Genomic DNA, 21,215 nt, shown 5'->3' with positions numbered 1-21,215 from the left:
ATTGGCTCTAGTTTTGTCGGCTTACAGGGTCAGCTCCTTGGGCCGATGCACCATATTTCCCTTCATCCTTTAACAAGGGAATTGGTGTTCTTGGTTGTGGTAGCCTCCAAGAGTTTCAGTATTGGCAACTTTCTTGGTATAGAGCCATACTCAATTATTCTTACAAGTAGAGTGATTTTCATCCTCACCCAACCTTATTTACTAGAAGGATCTAGTATTCATTTGAATCTAGATATTCTTACCTTCCCTTTTTTCAAAACCTTGTTTCACGGAAGGAAAGGTTATTGCTTTTCTCTCAATTGAGATGAGAGCAGTTAAATACCTGAGAGGTTTCAGATATAGAAAGCTGACGTTTTTATTGGGCTGCCAGAAGACCCTAGATGGGCAGGCAGTGTTCAGGTCAGCTATTAAAATGGTTACACTCTCTCTCTCGTTGGAGTAAGAAGGGTCTAGGCCTATCTGAAGTGGCTGCTCGGATACGGAAAACTGATGTTGTTGCGCTACCAGGAGGCCCCAGGAAAGGGCAGGCAGCGTCTAAAATCAACTGTTTTTAAGGTTGATTCATCAGGTTATTATTCAGGCTTGTGGTTAGAGTAGGATTCCCCCTGTTTTTTTTGTGGGGGTGCTCCCTACCAGGATGGTAAGCGCTTTATGCGCAATGCATTTCCAAGCCTTTATGACGCAGATTTTCAAGGCCGCAACTTGGTCATCTGTGCTTACGTTCACTAACTCCTATCAGGTGAACATAAGACGGCAAGAGGATGCAGCTTTTTGGCGCAGTATGCTGCAGGCAGCATTATAGGTCCTCACGTCTGATGGCGGTCTGCGTTGTTGGTGTCTCCCTCCCCTCAGTAAGCATTGCTTTGGGACATCCCACATAGTAATGAATATGCAGCTCTGTGTCCCGTGATGTACGATAAAGAAAATAGGATTTTTATAACAGCTTACCTGTAAAATCCTTTTCTTGGAGTACATCACGGGACACAGAGCTCCCACCCCTCTTGTTTGGGGATATTGGGACACTTATTGCTTTGCTACAAAAACTGAGGAACTCCCAGTAGGGGAGGGGTTATATAGGGAGGGAACTTCCTGTTTAATTGATTACACCAGTGTCCATCACCTGAAGGTAGACTCTATAACCCACATAGTAATGAATATGCAGCTCTGTGTCCCGTGATGTACTCCAAGAAAAGGATTTTACAGGTAAGCTGTTATAAAAATCCTATTATTGTCTTGTAAAGCCCTGTACACACCATCGGTTTGTCTGATGAAAACAGACCGATGGACCGTTTTCATCGGACAAACCGATTGTGTGTGGGCCCCATCGGTGAAAAAATAGAACATGTTTTAAAATTTTCCTATGGATAAAAAAACGATAGAAAAAAAAACGATCGTCTGTGTGGAAGTCCATCGGTCAAAAATCCATGCATGCTCAGAATCAAGTCGACGCATGTTCGGAAGCATTGAACTTAATTTTTCTCAGTACGTCGTAGTGTTTTACGTCACCGCGTTGGACACAGTAGGATTTTTGACTGAAGGCGTGTAGGTGAGACTGATGAAAGTAAGCTTCATCGGATATCTGACAAAAAAAATCCATCGGATTAGATTCCATCAGATATCCGATCGTGTGTACAGGGCTTAACTAATCCCACCCTCTCGCTAGGCAAGGTGAACACATTATGCAGCCTTCATTCCACCACAATGAATGAAGTAAGTTTAGAGCAGTATTTCTCAACTCCAGTCCTCCAAGGTGCCCCAACAGGTCATGTTTTCAGGATTTCCCTCAGATGAAATGGCTGTGGTAATTACTAAGGCAGTGAAACTGATCAAATCACCTATGGAAAATAATGGAAAGCTGAAAAAAATGACCTGTTGGGGTGAGGACTGGAGCTGGGAAACATTGGTTTAGAGATTAGCAAGAAGAGCCAACACATCCACATGCATTCTTTATGCTCCTCTAGTAAAGCAGCAGGATAGCAAAATTGGTCCAATCCTTATCAACGTAGAACCAAAGGATGTAGGTGGGAGGGGGAGCTGTGCTATCTAGCCTAGGGCCATATTCCCATAATTCATCTGTTTTACCAAAAAGTGGACGGAATCATGGAAGAGCTCTACCCTAGACATAAACAGCAAAGGTGGGGGGATAAGTTACAAGGAAGTCCTGTTATGGTAAGGATAAAAGGTGACCTGTTGTAGATTGTGGGTAAGGCAGTAAAAAGTTTCCCTGTAGCAGACTGAAGGGGAAAAAAGTCAGAGGGAGTCCATGACACATGCTGTAAGGAGTAGTTCCTTCTGTTAATAAACTGTGCAAATTGGGGTTCCAGCCACAGTCAGTCCCCACATAGAAAACTGAATTACATTTTTAAAAGACCAACTCCAGGAAATCTAAAAACCCTTCCTTGCAGTGGAATGCCCCCCCCCCCCCCCCACACACACACACTGCATAGTCCACACCTAGTTGAAGCGGATTATGACTATTGCCCCTGTGTTTTTATCTGATCAGCCTGTTCCGAAAGCATAAAGTTATACAGAAACAGGAAGTACAAATCAACTCTTGGTGTAATATACTAGATTGGACAGCTTATCTAACCTCCAGCTTTGGGTAGCATGATTAAGCCAAATTTTCTCTTGCCCAATAATCTACCACATATTTCTTTGTAAAACCATGCTTGCATGTATAGGAAACAAACCTTCTGAATCATTTTATTTTTTACAGGGAGGCTGATGTCCACAGATCCGACTTACGAAACAGATCTGAAGAGCACAGAACTTCCCTTTACGCCAAGTGCAGCGTCTACTGTATTTCATACTGTGTATGGAGGTACAAATGGTACAAATGACACAGATATTGAAGAGACTGACCCATCTGAGAGTCCATTGGAACTCAACACTATCCTCATATGTGCTTCTCCCATTCTAATACTGCTTCTTCTATTACCTCTTATTTTTTGCATCATCAGGCACAAAAGAAGGAAAATGTTTGAAAAAGGTATACTCTACAGTTTATTAAAAACATGTCAATTGCATTTGTCATGATAGTACTGGTTATTGCAGCTTTGCATGTCAAAGAGAATTATTAAGGGTTGGTCTTATAAAAAAAATCTGAATATTTAGCCTTACAAAATTATCACTGTGTAGGCTTACTAATTAAATATGTATAATCATTTAACCTAGCATTATTGATCCTAGGCTCTCTTATCTGATACTGGTATACTCCCTCAGCTGTTTGGAGACAATTGCTTCATTCCCTAAGCTACAGAATAACATATGGGTTATTGCCATAATGTGCATTATATTTAGCCACAGGACTGTTACTTTCAGCACTCGTTTACTCTAGTTGCTTAATATATATATATATATATATATAGTTGCAAATAACGATTGTTATAGCCTAGTGTAGTGAACCTAAAGTAATGACAGTTAGTTTAAAGCAGGGGTGCCCAACCTTTTGAAGAGCGAGGGCCACTTAAGCAACTTGGTAACCAGTCGTGGGCCACAATGAGCGAAGCGGGCGGATGACAGGTCACGGCTACTCTAAACGGACATCGGTCGCTCTATAGAGGTGAATTGAGGGTCCCATTTGGTTGGGCTGATCGTGTGAAAAGGGCCTAAAACTGCTTTCACCCTGATGTGCTGCGGTTTACCCACAACTCGGGTGCAGCATAATGCACCTGTGTCTATCCTGCGGGTTAGCTTAACTTTGTCATAGACTAGCTGTAGAGAAAGCATCGGCTTATGGAGCTCAGCTCCGCAGCCGCTTTCTTCCTTTACCACCACCATTCACAACACTGATGCTGCAGTATGGCGGGTTGGCAACCTGCGATCTGGGCTTGTCAACCCACTATTCCAGAGCAGGAGGTCGTGGGCCACATCAGAGGGCTCCGCGGGCCACATGTGGCCCCCGGGCCACTGGTTGGCCACCCCTTGTTTAAAGGATCATATTTGTTAGATCTCTAGTCATTTCTCACTTCTAATTTGCCCTTACATAAGCCCAGTTATAACTGGCTGTCCTTAGCTTAGCTAGCTTTAACCTTGTGCATCCTAGAGGTTTTTGCAGCTGGACATATACCCACAGGTAAAGCTCTTGGGACCTGCTGTCAGCCTGTCAACAGTTCTTAAAGCCCATCTCCAGGAAAAAATGGGGATGTGCCCGCACTGCTCATGTTAACTGCTGATTTTTGTCTAGGGGAGAGGAAAAAGGAGATATACGGTACTTACCTAATACTCCCTGAACAAGACCGATCCAGCACCCCAGTGCTCCAGCAGTCATGAATTGTGGACTGTTCCTGACATCATCAAGCCCAGAGCAGGCTCCATAGACCAGGAACAGTCCACTGCTGGCCCACAGGGGAGCACCGGTTTCCGATGGAACAAAGGATTAGGTAAGTATAAGCTTTCTATTCAGCCCAAGACAAAATTAGCAGTTTACATGTGCAGTATGAGCATAGCTCCTCTGCGAGGGAATTGTTTATTTTTTCTCCAAAACGTAATTTTTTTGTAGCATGTATTGCATACACAATCAGTGACATTTTTTTCAAAGTATGTAAATGAGACTGCGCTGGGTGACCAATTAGGGCACCCCTGCCCAATCTCAGTAGACTATAAGTTGCTGAGAAAGAAACATGGTGCCATGTCTTCTGTTTTAAATCTGTAAGCAGAGGTAAGAATGTACACTGAAAAACGCTAATAAACGCTATTACAAAAACGCTAAAAAAACGTTGAAAGGCTCCCTGCAAAGCTACTGGCGTTTTTTATAGCTTTTTTTAGCTTCTGTGTGCATGGAGCCTTAGGGTAGATAGGGGGAAACACTCCAGCAGTGCTATTGTGTATTCTTCCTTTACCACCACCATTCACAACACTGATGCTGCAGTATGGCGTCTATTGCATCTACGATCCGAAGGCATACCAAGCCGTACGCCTGTTGGATCGAACCCAGATGCCGTTGTATCTTGGTTTGAGGAATCAAACTAAAGATACAAGCGGGTAATTTGAAAGTACGCCGGCGTATCAGTAGATACGCCGGCGTACTCGCTATGAGGATCTGGCCCTAGGGGCTTATTTTAGCACATCCAATAGCTGAAATTGCTTTCCATGTGTAAAGGAAACTGGAGCTCCATCTACTGGCTGGATAGAAAACAGCATAATATTATTATTATTATTAGTATATAAAAAAAAATGTTTTTAAGCTCTGATCATAATGAAAGAAAATGTACACACAACTGTGATGTATTCCCTTTATGATTATCCATTTGCCCCCAATCTTTTGGCTGGAAGTTAATTTGCAAAACATGCAGCCAGCTTTTACATGTCTTAGAATATATTTAAAGGATTAGTTCAGGGCTAGTTTATACAATAAACTGTGCTTACCTGGAGACCTGACTTTTCTCTACTCCAGTTAAGTAATACAACTAGGAATTTTTTCTTTCCCGGGCTATGACTGGACAGTGAAAGAGAATCAGCAGACTTGAGAAGTCATCTGCCACTGTGCTCTCTCTTCCTATCAGCATGTTTTTTGGAAGCACAATATAATTAGGCCTCTTGTACATGGATGTTTTGTTTTTTTTACCCCTGAGAAAGCGCAAGAGCGCAAAACACGTCCACGTCTAAGTTAAAAAAATGACGTCATTTCGCGCAATGCACGGCGGGAAATTTCGAAACGGAGCATGCGCAGTTCATTCGGTGCGGGGATGCGCTTCATTTAAATGAATCACGCCCCCTACCCGCCGATTTGAATTTGCGCGCCGAGAGATACACTACGCCGCCGTAACTTACTCTTTGTGGATTTTAGAGTGCTGACGTCATGCCACCACATGGATTACTGACGACTTTTTGTTTGTTTTTTTTAACCTATGTTTTATACTGCATGTGGAGATATTACATAAATACTACACCATGGAGGTTATATCTGGCTCTGTTTGGTAAGCATCTATCTTATACAGCCACACTCTATATTCATGCACCTTGGACTGTGAAGATCTGGTCAGTGGATCAGTTTACAGGGACCGCTTTCATGAGACAGCTGTTGTCATCTGGGTGATTACATAGAGTGCTTATAACTTTTGGCAGCCACATGTTCTGCAGAGTGCTGGCCATGATTTTGGCACAGTGGATTTCCAGGGACAGTCCCGCATTTTGCAGGTCTGTCCCGGGCACATTCATTCCAGGACAATACAGTGTCCCAGAATGAAACTGACACAGCCTCCCCCAAGGGCCAATGTGATGCCCCCAAAAAAGGATGCCACATCACCGCTTTACTCACTGACAGTATTTTCCGTGGCTGGGATTGCCTGGAGGAGCACAATCCCGCCCCCTGCTTGTGATTGGAGAAATCATAAATCCCGCCTTGTGTCCAATCACTGTGCTGTAATTCATTACAGCACAAGCTGATTTTTGGAAAGGTAATGGTAGTTTGGAAATGTGGTCACCCTAAATGATATATGGACTATTGATTGGTCTCATATTTGTGCAATATTTTTTCACATTTATGTTTTTTTTGTGAATTTTGTTCGGTATTTTTAATTTTTTTTTGCACTGAAGAATGGTAAATAATTTTTTAAATTTAGTTTAGCTCCACACCCATATTTCTTTACATACACTGAGGGGAATTGGGCAAAATATTCTTTGGTGCTAATTGCTTTCTTTGTCCTCTAAGCGCTGATTCAGACTTGACGCGTAAATCACTGCACTGCACTCAAATATAAGATTTTAATTTTATTTGATTTTACAGCTCTGATTGCATTGCTACATTACAGATCTTTGAAAAGCTGTGTGCATTTTCCCATAGACAACAATGTACCTGTGTTCAAAAAATAAATAAAATGCTACATGGTAACAAATGCTGTATTTTTTCTGTCAGAGTGCAAGAGGCCTCCAACCAATCAACTCCTTTTTTAATGCTTCTTTTTTCCCAAACATACTTGCATGAATTGCTGTCTTTAGATCTGAGCATAGGTCTAATTTAAAATGTAGTACTCATCTTTATTTGATCACCTGACCCTACCTTAAAAATAATTTTTATGCTAAAAGTCAGCTAAATTTTTGACCTCAGGTTGGTTCGATTGTGCTCAGACCTCAGATTAGCCCTAATACATTTCCGACCTCAGGTTGATTTGATTGTGTTCTCAGAACTCAGATCAGCCCTAAAACACCCTAATGGGCAGCACAGTGGTGTAGTGGTTAGCACTTTTGCCTAGCAGTAAAAAGGTTCACTGGTTCGAATCCCAACCCACGACACTGCCTGCCTGGGGTTTGCATGTTCTTCCTGTGCCTGAGGGCAGACAGTACAATTACAATACAATTTAATACAGGAAGAATCAGAGGGCCCTGCTCGTTCCACACTTTCCCTTTATCAGCCACTTTGCACTCTCCCGTTACAGAGAATCACCCTCTCCATTTGTCCTGTTTACCATTAAAGGGGTTGTAAAGGTTTGTGTTTTTTCACCTTAAAGGGATTGTAAATGTAATTTTTTTTTTTACCTAAATAGCTTCCTCTACCTTAGTGCAGTCCTCCTTCACTTACCTCATCCTTCCATTTTGCTTTTAAATGTCCTTATTTCTTCTGAGAAATCCTCACTTCCTGTTCTTCTGTCTGTAACTACACACCGTAATGCGAGGCTTTCTCCCTGGTGTGGAGAAAGCCTCTTGAGGGGGAGGGGGCGAGCAGGAGGGTCAGGACACTCTCTACTTTGCAGAGAAAGGAGCTGTGTGTTAGTGGGCATCCTGACACTCCTGCTCGCCCCCTCAAGAGGCTTTCTCCACACCAGGGAGAAAGCCTTGCATTATTGTGTGGAGTTACAGACAGAAGAACAGGAAGTGAGGATTTCTCAGAAGAAATAAGGACATTTAAAAGCAAAATCAAAGGATGAGGTAAGTGAAGGGGGACTGCACTAAGGTAAAGGAAGCTATTTAGTTGTTTTTTTTTTTTACCTTTACAACCCCTTTAATGCATCCTATGCATTAAGGTGAAAAAACACCTGGCAAACATGGCCCCCCCCCGTTTTACTTACCTGAGCCCGTTCACCTGCTGTGCGCATCCCCAGCGTCCTCTTCTCCACTGAGTCTCAGCGTTGATTAAAATAGATTGATAGCAACGCAGCCATTGGCACCCGCTGCTGTCAATCAAATCCAGTGATGCGGTTGCCAGAGGGGGGGACCGAGTCCTACACTCGGCGTCTATGGACAAGGAGTTTTTTACACGGGAGCGCGCCTACAAGGTAACCCCCTCGGGAGAGAGCTTCCCAGAGGGGGTTAGCTATTGCGGGGAGGACCCGTGAGAGCCACTTGTGGGACCCCAGAACAGGAGGATCGGGGACACTCTGTGCAAAACGAACTGCACACTGGAAGTAAGTATTAGTTTAACTTATTTTTTTTTTTTTCAAATTGTTTTTATTAAAGTTTTCAGACAGTACAGAAAGAAAATAAAACAGATAGGACAGAGAGTTACACAGCTCAAATGTGCATACAGTGTAAAAGAGAATATGCGTTACGATTCATTGTTACAGTGTGCTTCAATAACAAATGTAAGGACTGCTGGGGAGCAGGGGGGCGCACCCAGTCACTGACATGACACAATCTCCGCGTGCCGACACAATAGTTTGACATACACCAACAGTAGGACTCAGGCTAAATGAGAGAAATAAGGTTTGCATGAAACGTTTAGCCAGCAGTTTCGGACTCCGCCAACCAAGCTCGCCAGACTTTGTCATACTTCTGCGGGCAGCCTCGATTAAAATATGTGTCTTTGTACAGGGGGAGGCTGGCGTTAACCAGACGTCTCCACTGCACCAGGGAGGGGGGCGTGGGTTTCTTCCAGTGCATAGCAATATTCTTACGTGCATAAAAAAGGAGCAGGCTGATCAATGTACGCTTGGCGGATGATGAGACAATGTTTTCAATGATACCCAAGAGACAGACCTCCATTGCCAGGGGCAGCTGAGTTGCCGCCACTTTATTAGTCAATTCTAGCACCTCTTCCCAATACTGTTTCACTGCAGGGCATTTCCAGAAAATGTGGGAGAAGTCGCCGGGAGAGGCGCTGCATCTCCAGCACTCCGGGGAATGCACCGGGTTCATCTTATGAAGTCTGTGTGGGGTGAAATATGCCCTGTGGACAATTTTAAATTGCACCAGTCTGTCTCGAACCGAGACCAGGGTGCTAAAAGGAAGGTCCCACACAAGTATTAGTTTAACTTTAATACTAAAAGTGAAATTAAAAAAATTAAATTATGGATTGTCCCCAAAACAGGAATAGTGGGGATACCTTCCAATGGGCACACTAGTCTTATGACCCTGATGACAACAAAGGATTCCATCACTTTAGAGGGTTTTTCTCTCACTTCGAGTTTTGACTCTGGGACGGGCAATGAAGAGAAATCTCCCCAATGCAACAGAGATGGTAAAAAATTGACTTTGCAGTGGTTATAACGGCAAGTGTAAACGAGCCCTGATTTGTCTAGTTTGCATGTATTGTAGAACTAATGGCAACATAAAGCTGCAGACATGTGGGGTTCAGGATGTAATTCGGTGTCAGCAGCGGCCATTTGTATGTATAGAGCAGTGCTTGAGAAGCTCTGTTTGATTGGACTTCTGATTTTAACCACTTCAATAATGGGCACTTTCACCCCCTTCCTACCCAGGCCTCTTTTCAGCTTTTCTTTGAATGACAATTGCACGGTCATGCAACACTGTACCCATATGAAATTTGTATTAATTCTTTTTAGATAGATAGAGATTTCTTTTGGTGGAATTTAATCACCACTGGGGATTTTTATTTTTTGCTAAACAAATAAAAAAAGACTGAACATTTTGAAAACAAAGAGAACATTTTTCTTAGTTTCATTTTTTTCTGTAATTTTGCAAATAAGTCATTTTTCTTCTTCATCGATGTGTGATGTGTGTGATGATGAGGGAACACTGAGGGAACACTGATGAGGTGGCACAGATAGGCACTGATGAAACTGCACAGATAATCAGGGCACTGATGACGGCAAGTCTGTTTACATGTGATCAGCTGTGATTGGACACAGCTCATCACATGGTAAAGGGCTGCTGTGATTGGCCCTTTACTGTGATCAGCTGTGTCCAAAGCACACATCGGTCATGGAGCGCACCCCAGGGGGCCCATGGGAGGCAGGGTTCTGGGAGGACTGTGCTGTAGTCATCTTTCAGCTATAGTGCAGTCGGGAAGTGATTAAATATGGATAATAATATGGAAAAGTGCAGAATTATTTTACCAAAAGAGCATTTGATGCTTTTAGTAGACTTCCAGCAGAGGCAGTGAGTCAGTCAACAATAAATGAATAAAAACATGCTTTGGACATATATAGATCTATACTCAGACAAAAAGGTAAAACAAGAAATGAAAAAGAAATAATGGGACAGCCTCGATGCTCCGCTTGGTTCTATTTCTATTTCTTGGTTCTATTTCTGCCATCACTATTCTATGTTTCAGATTTTTTGAATGTTATCTTTTCTAAAAAAAAATGTTTTTCTATTTCCAGATGACCCACCAAAAGAAGATATTAAAAGGTGAATAAGATTTGTGTGTTATATGTTGGAAGGATTGGCTCTCTGTAAATGCACTCCCTGTGTGTTATGTCCTCCACCCTTTTGTATTTTACAAGACAGAACAGGAATTGTTCCTTTGCCCAGAGGTTTTGTGTCAGGTTCCAGTCATGCTCAGCATAGCCTCTCCCTTCTGTTGTACTTTGTTTATGGCGTTTACCTTATATACAAATGATTGTTTTACCAACACTGGGCTGCTCCACACGACAAGTGGACATTTCATGTGTGTTTCATGCTTTTACGTTTTATGTGTTTTTTATGTTTTTTCCTGGGGGGGTACTTCCTGTATCATGCATTTTAAATGTAGTGTTATTAATTTTTTTATATAAATGCTGCTATGGCTTTCTTTATACACCTTCATTTCTTCTATTGTTTCTCTTTACATTCTTATTTTTAAATGTATCTTTTATTATATCTTTCACATTTATATCTATATCTGTTTTCTACATTTTTTATTCTAAACATTCACTTTTATTTTTTATATTTTATTTTAAGTTTATATATTTATATTTTTACCCCCATTCTCACTACGGTTTTAATCCTCCCAGGTTTTTGTATATTTTGCACCATTCATCATTATCGCTCATTCACATTGTTTATTTTTACAACTTTCCAGCCTTATATTGATTTTCACTTTACATTTTTTCACTCCCCGCACATCCTTATTCCTTTTGCTTTTTTTTACTTTTTTCCACATTCAATTCCATCATCCCCACTTCACAGCCCAGGATGATCAATTACATGCACCTGCCAGCCCTTATTAGTGACTGCCAATGATGCTTTTATACTGCCTCACACACATAGGATCTCCATCCCCATGACTAAGCTCTGGAGCGGGCAGGGAGGCAAAGTGAAATGCATTGGTGACGTGGCCTGGCGGGATGCCAGGCAGAGGTTGTCTCTATCCAGGGATGGACTGGCCATTGGGACTACAGGGAGTTTCCCGGTGGGCCGACAGCTCAGTGGGCCGATGGCTCAGTGGGCCGGCTTCAGTGACAGCGGAATGCCACCCCCCTCTGCTCCTCTGTCTCTCCCTTCCTACAGCGCTCACCTCCTCTCCCTCCCCGCAGCGTTCACCTGGGGGGAACAGAGAAGCAGGGGGAGGACCAGAGGAGCAGGGGGACGACAGAGGAGCAGAGGGGGGACGGGACAGACAGCTGACTCAACAGCTATGGCCTGGGAGTTTCTCACTTCTGCCTAATCTTGTCCCATAAGGGGGGCACGGAACTGATTGTTTGCCCCGGGTTAAATAATGTCTAGCTTCCCCACTGGTACTGCCTATAAGAGGACCAGTACCAGCCGTTCTACTCTAATAAAAGTAGAACGGCTAGTGGCTAGTGAAGAGGGAGAGGGGGCTTGGGTGGCTGGGGAAGGGGGTGTGGGAGTTGCCCGGCTGCCATGGGAGAGACCTGTCAATGTGGACCAGTCTGGATGAAGTCCAGGGCCAAATTTCTGTCCCAGTCCAGCCCTGTCTCTATCGGGGGTCAAGTCCTGGGGAAAAAAGTGTGGGAACTCCTACCCAAGATCCACTCCCCCACCAAAAAAATAAAATGATACGCTCATATGCATAATTAGAAAGAAGCAAGTTCTTTCTAAATCCCGCGATAACTCGTGGCAGACCTCCGCAATGTCTCCTGGGAACAATGACAAAAGCTCCCAGGAGCCATTGCGGCATCGAGGAAGTGACGGAATACCCGCACACTACATGATGAATCCATATACAGGAAGCGGCCAGTAACAAAGGATTACTAAGGTTCGCCTGCCCCTGACAGTGACTTGAGCTGGGCATCGCCGCTTAGTGAAGGATTGGCTCGGGCGGCTCGGCTGCTCTAGTCCTGCAAAGGGAACGGCGTTCCTGCTGTGAAAAAAGTGCAGGAACTCCGTTCCCACGCGTTCCCACAGGACTTGAGCCCTGGTCTCTATCAGCATCACACAAAGTGGATGTGCCGCATTAGGGATTCCCTCCTACTTTTCTCTAGGCCCCGTTCACACCTAGTGGAGCGTGAACAGACATTTTTGTCTGATCAGTTATTTTAGGCCTTATTTGCACCTGTGCATCTTTCCATGCTACCCAATGTGTAACAAATGTGCCAAAGTAGCAAATTTACATGTCTGTAATGCTATTCGTTGTTAATTGCACCCCAAACGGCGCAAGCAGACACATGTCTTTTTTCCTTACAAACACAGCAAAATGTGCTGCTAAAAAATGCACAAAGCTTCAAGCTAAAAGAAGTGCATGAGCTACTTTGTTGTGTTGGTTATGCATAGGGCAGCCCATTGAAACTAATGGGATGCCTTATGTGTATAGAACAATAAATTGCACATATGCCAAACACCTGCCATCATATGTCATATAAGAAATGGGGCCTTATTCTCCCAGGCCCGCCCCTTTCATTTATTATATTTCAGTTTTTTCAATCATGGAGGCTCAACCTAGGGAAATCAAAATGCAAGAACAGCCTGCCTAGGATCACCTACTCCTCCACACTGGCATTCACCCATTAAGGCCTTATGATATCTGCAAAACTCTTCCGAAGAGCCAGCATCCTGAAACAGGGTGCTGTAGTGTTTCCAGGGAGCTAGCTAGACCCTCCCATGATCTGCCTGCATTACATAGAGAAGCACAGGGATCTGGTGACAACATCATATAAAAAAAAGATATAATAAAAACAAAGTATGTTGATGAGGGGGGAAAGGAGAAACCAGGGAAGGCAAAATACATGCACAATAAACATTGGCTTGAAATCATGCCCTGGATGACCATTGAATAAAATGTCTTTACAGTTTCTTCAGTGCAGTAAATTTTGTAAATACAGAAATGCAACATTCTATAAAACAATCCTCTGACAGATAATTGTGACAGCATTAAACAATTAACAAAATGCGACAAACAATCGTTCAGCGCCAACAAAACTTGCCATATTTGGTGTAATATGTAAGTTTTAAAAATACCTCATAATGTGGTATTTTTGCCACTAGATGGCACTTAAGATCTTAGGCCATTGATTGCGAACCTTGGCACCCCAGGTGTTTTGGAACTTAATTTCCCATGATGCTCATCTACACCGCAGAGCACATGAGCATCATGGGAAATATAGTTCCAAAACATCTGGGGTACCAAGGTTCACCATCACTGTCTTAGGCTATAAATATATTACACAGAATATGGAAAGTTTTGTTGAAACTGTGTGGATATTTGTACACTATATTACCAAAAGTATTGGGATGCTTGCCTTTACCCATACATGAACTTTAATGACTTCCCAGTCTTCGTCCATGGGGTTGAATATTGAGTTGGCCCACCCTTTGCAGCTATAAAAGCTTCAACTCTTCTGGGAAGGCTGTCCACAAGGTTTAGTAGTGTGTCTATGGGAATGTTTGACCATTCTTCCAGAAGCTCATTTGTGAGGTCAGGCACTGATGTGGACTAGAAGGCCTGACTCACAGTCTCCATTCACTAATTCATCCCAAAGGTGTTCTGTCGAGTTGAGGTCAGAACTCTGTGCAGGCCAGTAAAGTTTCTCCACCCCAAACTCACTCATGCACATCTTTATGGACCTTGCTTTGTGCGCTGGTCCAAATCATTTGATGGAGGGGGGGTTATAGTGTGGGGTTGTTTTTCAGGGGTTAGGTTTGGTCACTTAGTTCCAGTGAAGGGAACTCTTAAGGCGTCAACATACCGAGACATTTTGGACTCATGCTCCCAACTTTGTGGGAACAGTTTGGGGATGGCCACTTCCTGTTCCAACATGACAGAGCACCTGTGCACAAACAAGGTCCATAAAGACATGGATGAGCGTGTTTGGGGTGCAGGAACTTGACTGACCTCAACCTGATAGAACACCTTTGGGATGAATTAGAGCAGAGAATGTGTCTTTGGAAGAATGGTCAAACATTCCCATAGAAACACTGCTAAACCTTGTGGATAGCCTTCCCAGAAGAGTTGATGCTGTTATAGCTACAAAGGATGGGTCAACCAAATATTGAACCTTACGGACTAAGACTGGGATGCCATTAAATTACACGTGTGTATACAGGCAGACGTCCCAATACTTTTGGTAATACAGTGTATATAAATCCAATAACAAAAATATATTACAGATTAGCAATCCTTAGACCTTTTTCTTTATCGTCACCTGATGCTCTTGCCGGTAGCCCCCTTCCTGTGCCATGGTGATAACAATCACTGTACTGCTGTACTGTTTCTATTGTGGAGCAGCTTTGTTAGCCTAAGACAATTAGTGTTAGGACTATGGAACACCTTCTTCTCTACTTATTTGTATTATATAGGGAGTAGGCTTTTTGTGGATCACAAAAAAATAAGTGGGGAAATTGATAATATTGCTTAAAGTGGTTGTTAAAGGTTAGTTTTTTATTTTCTAAATAGGTTCCTTTAAGCTAGTGTATTGTTCGTTTACTTACCTTTTCCTTCAATTTCCCTTCTAAATGTTTTTTTTCTTTGTCTGAATCTCTCACTTCCTGTTCCTCCTCAGTAAGCTTGCCCCCATCATCTGAGCCGTTCTGGCTGGGGGTTAGTCAGTGTGCTCGCCCCCTCCCTTGGGACTACATCCCTGCCGGGAGACGCTGTTAACTTTCACAGCATCTCCCAGCAGGGGTGTAGTCCCAAGAGAGGGGGCGAGCACCAGGGGTCAAGTCCTGGGGAAAAAAGTGAGGGAACTCCCACCCAAGATCCACTCCCCCACCAAAAAAAATAAATGATACGCTCATATGCATAATTACTAAACGCATGTTTTTTCTAAATCCCGCGATAACATAAAGGATTACTAAGGTTTGCCTGCCCCTGACAGTGACTCAAGCTGGGCATCGCCGCTTAGTGAAGGATTGGCACGGGCGGCTTGGCTGCTCTAGTCCTGCAAAGGGAACCGAGTTCCTGCTGTGAAAAAGGTGCAGGAACTCCGTTCCCACGCGTTCCCGCAGGACTTGAGCCCTGGCGAGCACGCTGAATAACCCTCAGCCAGAACAGCTCGGATGATATTGACAAGCTTACAGGAAGTGAGAAATTCAGACAAAGAAAAAAAACATTTAAATCGAAGGAACAGGTAAGTAAACCAACAATGCACTAGCTTAACCACTTAAGACCCGGACCATTATGCAGGTAAAGGACCTGGCCCCTTTTTGCGATTCGGCACTGCGTCGCTTTAACTGACAATTGCGTGGTCGTGTGACGTGGCTCCCAAACAAAATTGGCGTCCTTTTTTCCAAAAATAGAGCTTTCTTTTGATGGTATTTGATCACCTCTGCGGTTTTTATTTTTTGCGCTATAAACAAAAAAAGAGTAACAATTTTGAAAAAAAAAATAATATTTTTTACTTTTTGCTATAATAAATATCCCCCAAAAATATATAAAAACTTTTTTTTCCTCAGTTTAGGCCGATACGTATTCTTCTACATATTTTTGGTTAAAAAAATCGCAATAAGCGTTTATTGATTACTTTGCGCAAAAGTCACAAAATAGGGTATTGTTTTATAGCATTTCTATTAATAATTTTTTTTTTTACTAGTAATGGTGGCGCTCAGTGATTTTTTCCGTGACTGCAACATTATGGCGGACACATCGGACACTTTTGACACTATTTTGGGACCATTGTAATTTTCACAGCGAAAAGTGCTATAAAAATGCACTGATTACTGTGAAAATGACACTGGCAGTGAAGGGGTTAACCAGGAGGGGGCGCTGTAGGGGTTAAGTGTGCCCTAAAGGGAGTGTTCTTACTGTGGGGGGGGGGGCATGGCTGTGCGCTAACACAGGGAACATACGATCAGTGACAGCCACACTAGGAAGCACAGGGAGACTCTACGGATTTTTAGACTCACTAAACTACAGTCCTCCACTGACAGTAATATGTACTCGCCAAACACCCCACTATGGGGGAATCCGAATCTACCAGAATTCTTCCGCAGATCTGATGGGGGATATTGGTCAAAACGGGGGGGGGGTGAAAATCATTATGCATGTGTTCTCGGACAGCATGTTTCGTCCTTTTGAGGAATTTCGTCGAGACTATAATCTAGCCCGCACAGCCTACTTCCTTTATCTGCAGATACGCCATACTGCAGCAACGCAGTTCGGCCTCCAAAGTATAGTTGTTCAACTCTCACCGCTGGGACAATTACTGACTGACTCCTCTCACACCAAACTAGTTTCCACATACTATGGGTCCCTTCTACACTCCACAACTCATAGGCTTAGCAGTGTGGCCAATAGCTGGAGAGCTGACATCCCTGAGCTGACGGAGGACATCTGGCAGGATGTTCTTCCCCTTCAGATCCCCTCTGTCATTTCTTCCTGTGACAAGGTGATACAGACTAAATTGCTATACAGATCCTACTTTACACCATGCTTACTGTTCAAACTAAATAGATTACCCTCTGCATTATGCTCCCGATGCGGCATGGCTGATGGCACATTTTTTCACTTGATGTAGGACTGTGCTCTGATTAGAAAGTTCTGGTCAAAGGTCACAGCCTTCATTAGCTCCCTAACACAGTTACCCAATATATGTAATCACCTGAGGTGTTTACTGGGCTATAATGATGATGATAGTATATCTAAGAATATGCAAACCTTTTTGCGGATAGTATTGTTCTATGCTAAGAAATCGATAACCTTCCATTGGAAGTCTCAATCCTCACCCACCATAGCCTTTTGGCTTACTACCATTAACCATGCTATACCGCTATACAAGCTGACATATGAGGCTAGAGGGTGCCCGAAAAAAATCTTAAAGGTTTGGGGCCCTTGGGTTATCTCTGAGAGCACCGTACCACCTGCTCCTTGAAATCTGCCCCTTGGTCCTTATTGGGCAAATTGACATAGAATTTTTTGGTTGCTATGCATATCTCAAATGTTTACCAGCTAACAGTTGTTTGTAATGAAATGGGCGATGTTCGCTCCATGTATGTGTTTGTTTTTTGTTGTATATTGTGTACTGAAAATAAATAAAATTTACCTATAAAAAAAAGGAAGCACGGGGAGAGGTTTGTTTACACTTACCTCTCCCCGTTCTTCCTCTCTGTGACCCGATCGCGGGACACCGGCGGCAATCGGGTCCGCTGTTCTCGCGGGGACGGTCACGGAGGAGAGGACCGGGTCGCGAGCGTGCCCCACGGCTGGGCTCTTAAAGGGGATGTATATGTACGCCCCTTTGCCCAGCCGTGCCATTTTGTTGACGTATATCGTCGTGCGGTGGTCCTCAAGTGGTTAAAGGAACCTATTTAAAAAATAATAAACAAACCTTTACAACCCCTTTAAGATAAACAGTTCATTGCACAGGAAGTTCCAAGCACATTGAAATTCAGGCAAGATCAACAGGCATTTTCTATACTTGCTGAAAATTTTCTTATCCTAAGAAAGAAAACTAATGCACCGAATATAAGGATCGGTAAACTGCAATATACTCCATTTTGTACTTGCTTTCGGTTATTTTTTAAGAAGCAGAAACATAACATAATCTACATAGCTAACATTAGGACATAAAAATTAGATGTAATAATAATCATCCAAGCCGGAATTGTCTCTCCAACTCTCCAAATCCTTTCTTTGCGAGTGAGAAGTTAAGCCAGAATTATGGTCCATAGCCTATGGGGTGCTCATGTGATTTGCTCACTAAATAATAGCTGCGTCCCTTGACATGTCAATCTGTATTTCATTACAATACCACATGGATTTTGTAAATTCAGGAAAAAAAAAAGGTCATCTCTTTATATATCTTCACATGTACAGCTAAAGGTTCTTCTCTTGTAGTTCCTCGTATGAGCATCTTTTCCTCTGCTTGAGGCAGTATCTACAGTTGATAAGACATACAACTAAATCATTTCAAGACCTGTGTGGATTTCTATGAATTATTCAGAATCAACACATTTTTTATTTATTTCCATGTCCCAGCCCTATCTTTGAAGAAGATACCCCATCAGTAATGGAAATCGAGATGGAAGATCTAGACAAATGGATGAACAACATAAAGAAAAATAGTATGTATGTCTTACATTTCAACCTTTTTTTTTATTTTTTTATTTTATTTGATTTTAAAACAAACAGAGAACAGAAAAAGATGAACAAACATTACAGGTGTATACCAATGACAACATCAGAGGTTCAGTTTATACCTTCCTTTCATCATATATCGTCCCCTACCCTCTGCAGTCTCTTAATTCTTCATATTATTGACTGTCCTTGGCCCATTCCTGTTTATATTACTCAAATTCCTAATCCTTAAGATTACCCAATACACACATTTAAACATTTAGATATCTAGTCCCCCTCCCCTCAAGGACTCCTCTTGTCCTCGAGCCGGGGGGGGGGGGGGATTTCTACCCCTCTCTTAATCTATCTCATTCTGTTTCAGTTAGCCTTTTTACCCCTTATCCCCCCTTCCCCCCCCCCCAAAAAAAGGGAAACCCCCAGGCAACCGCTCCCTCTCCTCCGCACCCCCAGGTTCCACTTCCTCCTCTATTCAGTTTACTTCTATGAGAGTTTTCCCCTCCTCTGAATATTTAAAACGATTCCATTCTGCCCATGTCTCCATATAGACCCCCCGTTTCTGCCGAGAGATCCAGACCAAATCCTCTATCCTATTCAGATGTTCTACTTATTTAAGCCACATCCCTACTGACAGAGGCTGGGTCTGCTTCCACATAACTGGGATGCAGGCTCTTGCTGCATTCAAGAGATGACTGACTACAGACTTTTTATACCGTCTGACCGAGATATCCAATTCCTGTAAGGCCTCGTACACACGATCGAACATGTCTGCTGAAAATGGTCCGCAGACCAGTTTCAGCGGACATGTTCGGTCGTCTGTACGTCCGACCGGACAATTTTCCGGCGGATCGGACAGGTTTCCAGCCGACAAATGTTTCTTAGCATGCTAAGAAACATGTCCGCTGGAAGCCTGTCCATCGGACATGTTCGGTCGTCTGTACGACTTACCGGACATGTCCGCTCGGCCGAAAGCCCTTGCATGCGTCAAAGTGATTCGACGCATGCGTGGAAGCATTGACCTTCCAGGGTCGCAAACGTCATCGTCCTGGGGATTTTGGTTTGATGGTGTGTTCAACCATCAGACCAAAATCCGGCAGCGGACATGTCTGATGAAAACGGTCTGGCGGACCGTTTTCATCGGACAGTCCGTCCGTGTGTACGAGGCCTAACAGGTAAAATGTCCACTCCCCTGGTAACTCCTCCTCGCTAAAATTTTGTGCTATTTCCCGCACCTCCTTCCAGAAGCCTTGTATTTTGGGACATGTCCAGAATATGTGTATTAATGTCCCTCCTTTTCTCCAACACCGCCAACATCTATCTGGTATATCTGAATAACATCTATTTAAAACTGTACCACTGAGATAAAATTTTAAAATTCATCTCTTGCATCCTTACACAGACTGAGGACTCAAATACATTTCGTAGTATCTTATTCTTTTGCTCCTCTGTAAAGGTCCTGCCCAGCTCCACCTCCCATCTGTTAAAGGAAGGTAATCGAAAATCCTTGGCGGGGGTATTCAACAATTCGCTAATTTTGGACAGTGTGTTGAAGCATTCCGCTCCCGTTACAATACTCCTCAAACTTTGTTAACTTTCGCTCATATCTGCTCGGTAAATTCAACGTATTAAACAAATGCCTCAGTTGCATTGCCCTCCAAAAATCCAAGTGATAGGGTGTGCCTCCTGTTATCATCTCCTGAATCATAGGCCATACTCCCGCCTTCACAAAATGAGAGGCTTGAAACAGCCCCTGTTCTACCAGTTTACTAAAACGTCCCTTCATTAATCCTGGTATAAACTGTGGGTTCCCCAATATGGGGAAAAGAGGTGAATCTAATGTTAATAATTTTCCCTTCGCAAATAAACCATATCCCATCTGAAGAGTAGGGCCTATTAACAGGTGCCTCTTCATATCTTTCGGGAGCTCCCTATAACACCATACTGCTCGCTGGAGCATACTACCACACTGAGCCTGCTCCAGCCCTGGCCATATTTTCTCTTCACTATGTCTACTCCAGTCGATCAGACGGCCCAATAAAGCCGCCTGATAGTATCTATAAATGTCTGGGGCTGACATACCTCCGTCTCATTTAGATAATGACAATGTGCATCCCTTAACTCTTGGATGTTTATTTGCCCATATGAATCTGCTACAAAGATTGTGCCTGTTTAAAAAATGTTTTAGGTATAGCGATGGGGAGTGTCTGAAAAAGGTACAGACATTTCGGTAAGATATTCATTTTAATAATGTTACACCTCCCTAACCAGGAATGGAACCCCTTCTGCCATCCATCCAGGAGGATCCACACCCTGGCTAACAATGGTAAAAAATTAAGCTTATATACTTGTGTTCGACCTGCCGGGATGGAGGTCCCCAAGTACGTCAAAGCTGTGTCTGTCCATTTAAATTTATAGTTAGATTTCAAAGTTTTCAGTTCTCCCTTGGGAATTGCCACTCCCATCGCTTCAGACTTTAGGTAATTAATCTTAAAATTTGCTAACTTCCCATATGTCTCCAATTCTTGAAGCAGATTAGGGAGGGATACCATTGGGTTGGTCAGATTATACATCATATCGTCCGCGTATGCTGAAATCTTATATTCTGTACCTCCAACAGACACCCCCCTAATATCTGGATTCAATCGGATCC

General features: G+C 43.1%; 1 protein-coding gene across 5 annotated transcripts in view; it reads left to right on the top strand.

The window, feature by feature from the left end:
* The window catches only part of TMEM154 (transmembrane protein 154), an 88,118-nt gene that overhangs the window by 30,350 nt on the left and 36,553 nt on the right, over positions 1-21,215 (top strand). For 3 of the 5 annotated variants that reach the window (XM_040331908.1, XM_040331910.1, XM_040331911.1), the window contains exons 2-4: positions 2,717-2,989; positions 10,500-10,527; positions 18,470-18,555. In XM_040331908.1, coding sequence (XP_040187842.1) covers positions 2,717-2,989; positions 10,500-10,527; positions 18,470-18,555 — 387 coding nt within the window. Of the gene's footprint in view, positions 1-2,716; positions 2,990-10,499; positions 10,528-18,469; positions 18,560-21,215 lie in introns of all 5 variants that reach the window. The other 2 variants (XM_040331912.1, XM_040331913.1) reach the window with 1 other exon arrangement.

The sequence above is a fragment of the Rana temporaria genome, chromosome 1 (assembly GCF_905171775.1).
Source record: "Rana temporaria chromosome 1, aRanTem1.1, whole genome shotgun sequence".
In the NCBI taxonomy this organism is placed as follows: domain Eukaryota; kingdom Metazoa; phylum Chordata; class Amphibia; order Anura; family Ranidae; genus Rana; species Rana temporaria.
Note: the sequence above shows the minus strand (reverse complement) of the source record. Positions and strands in the feature narration are given on the sequence as shown.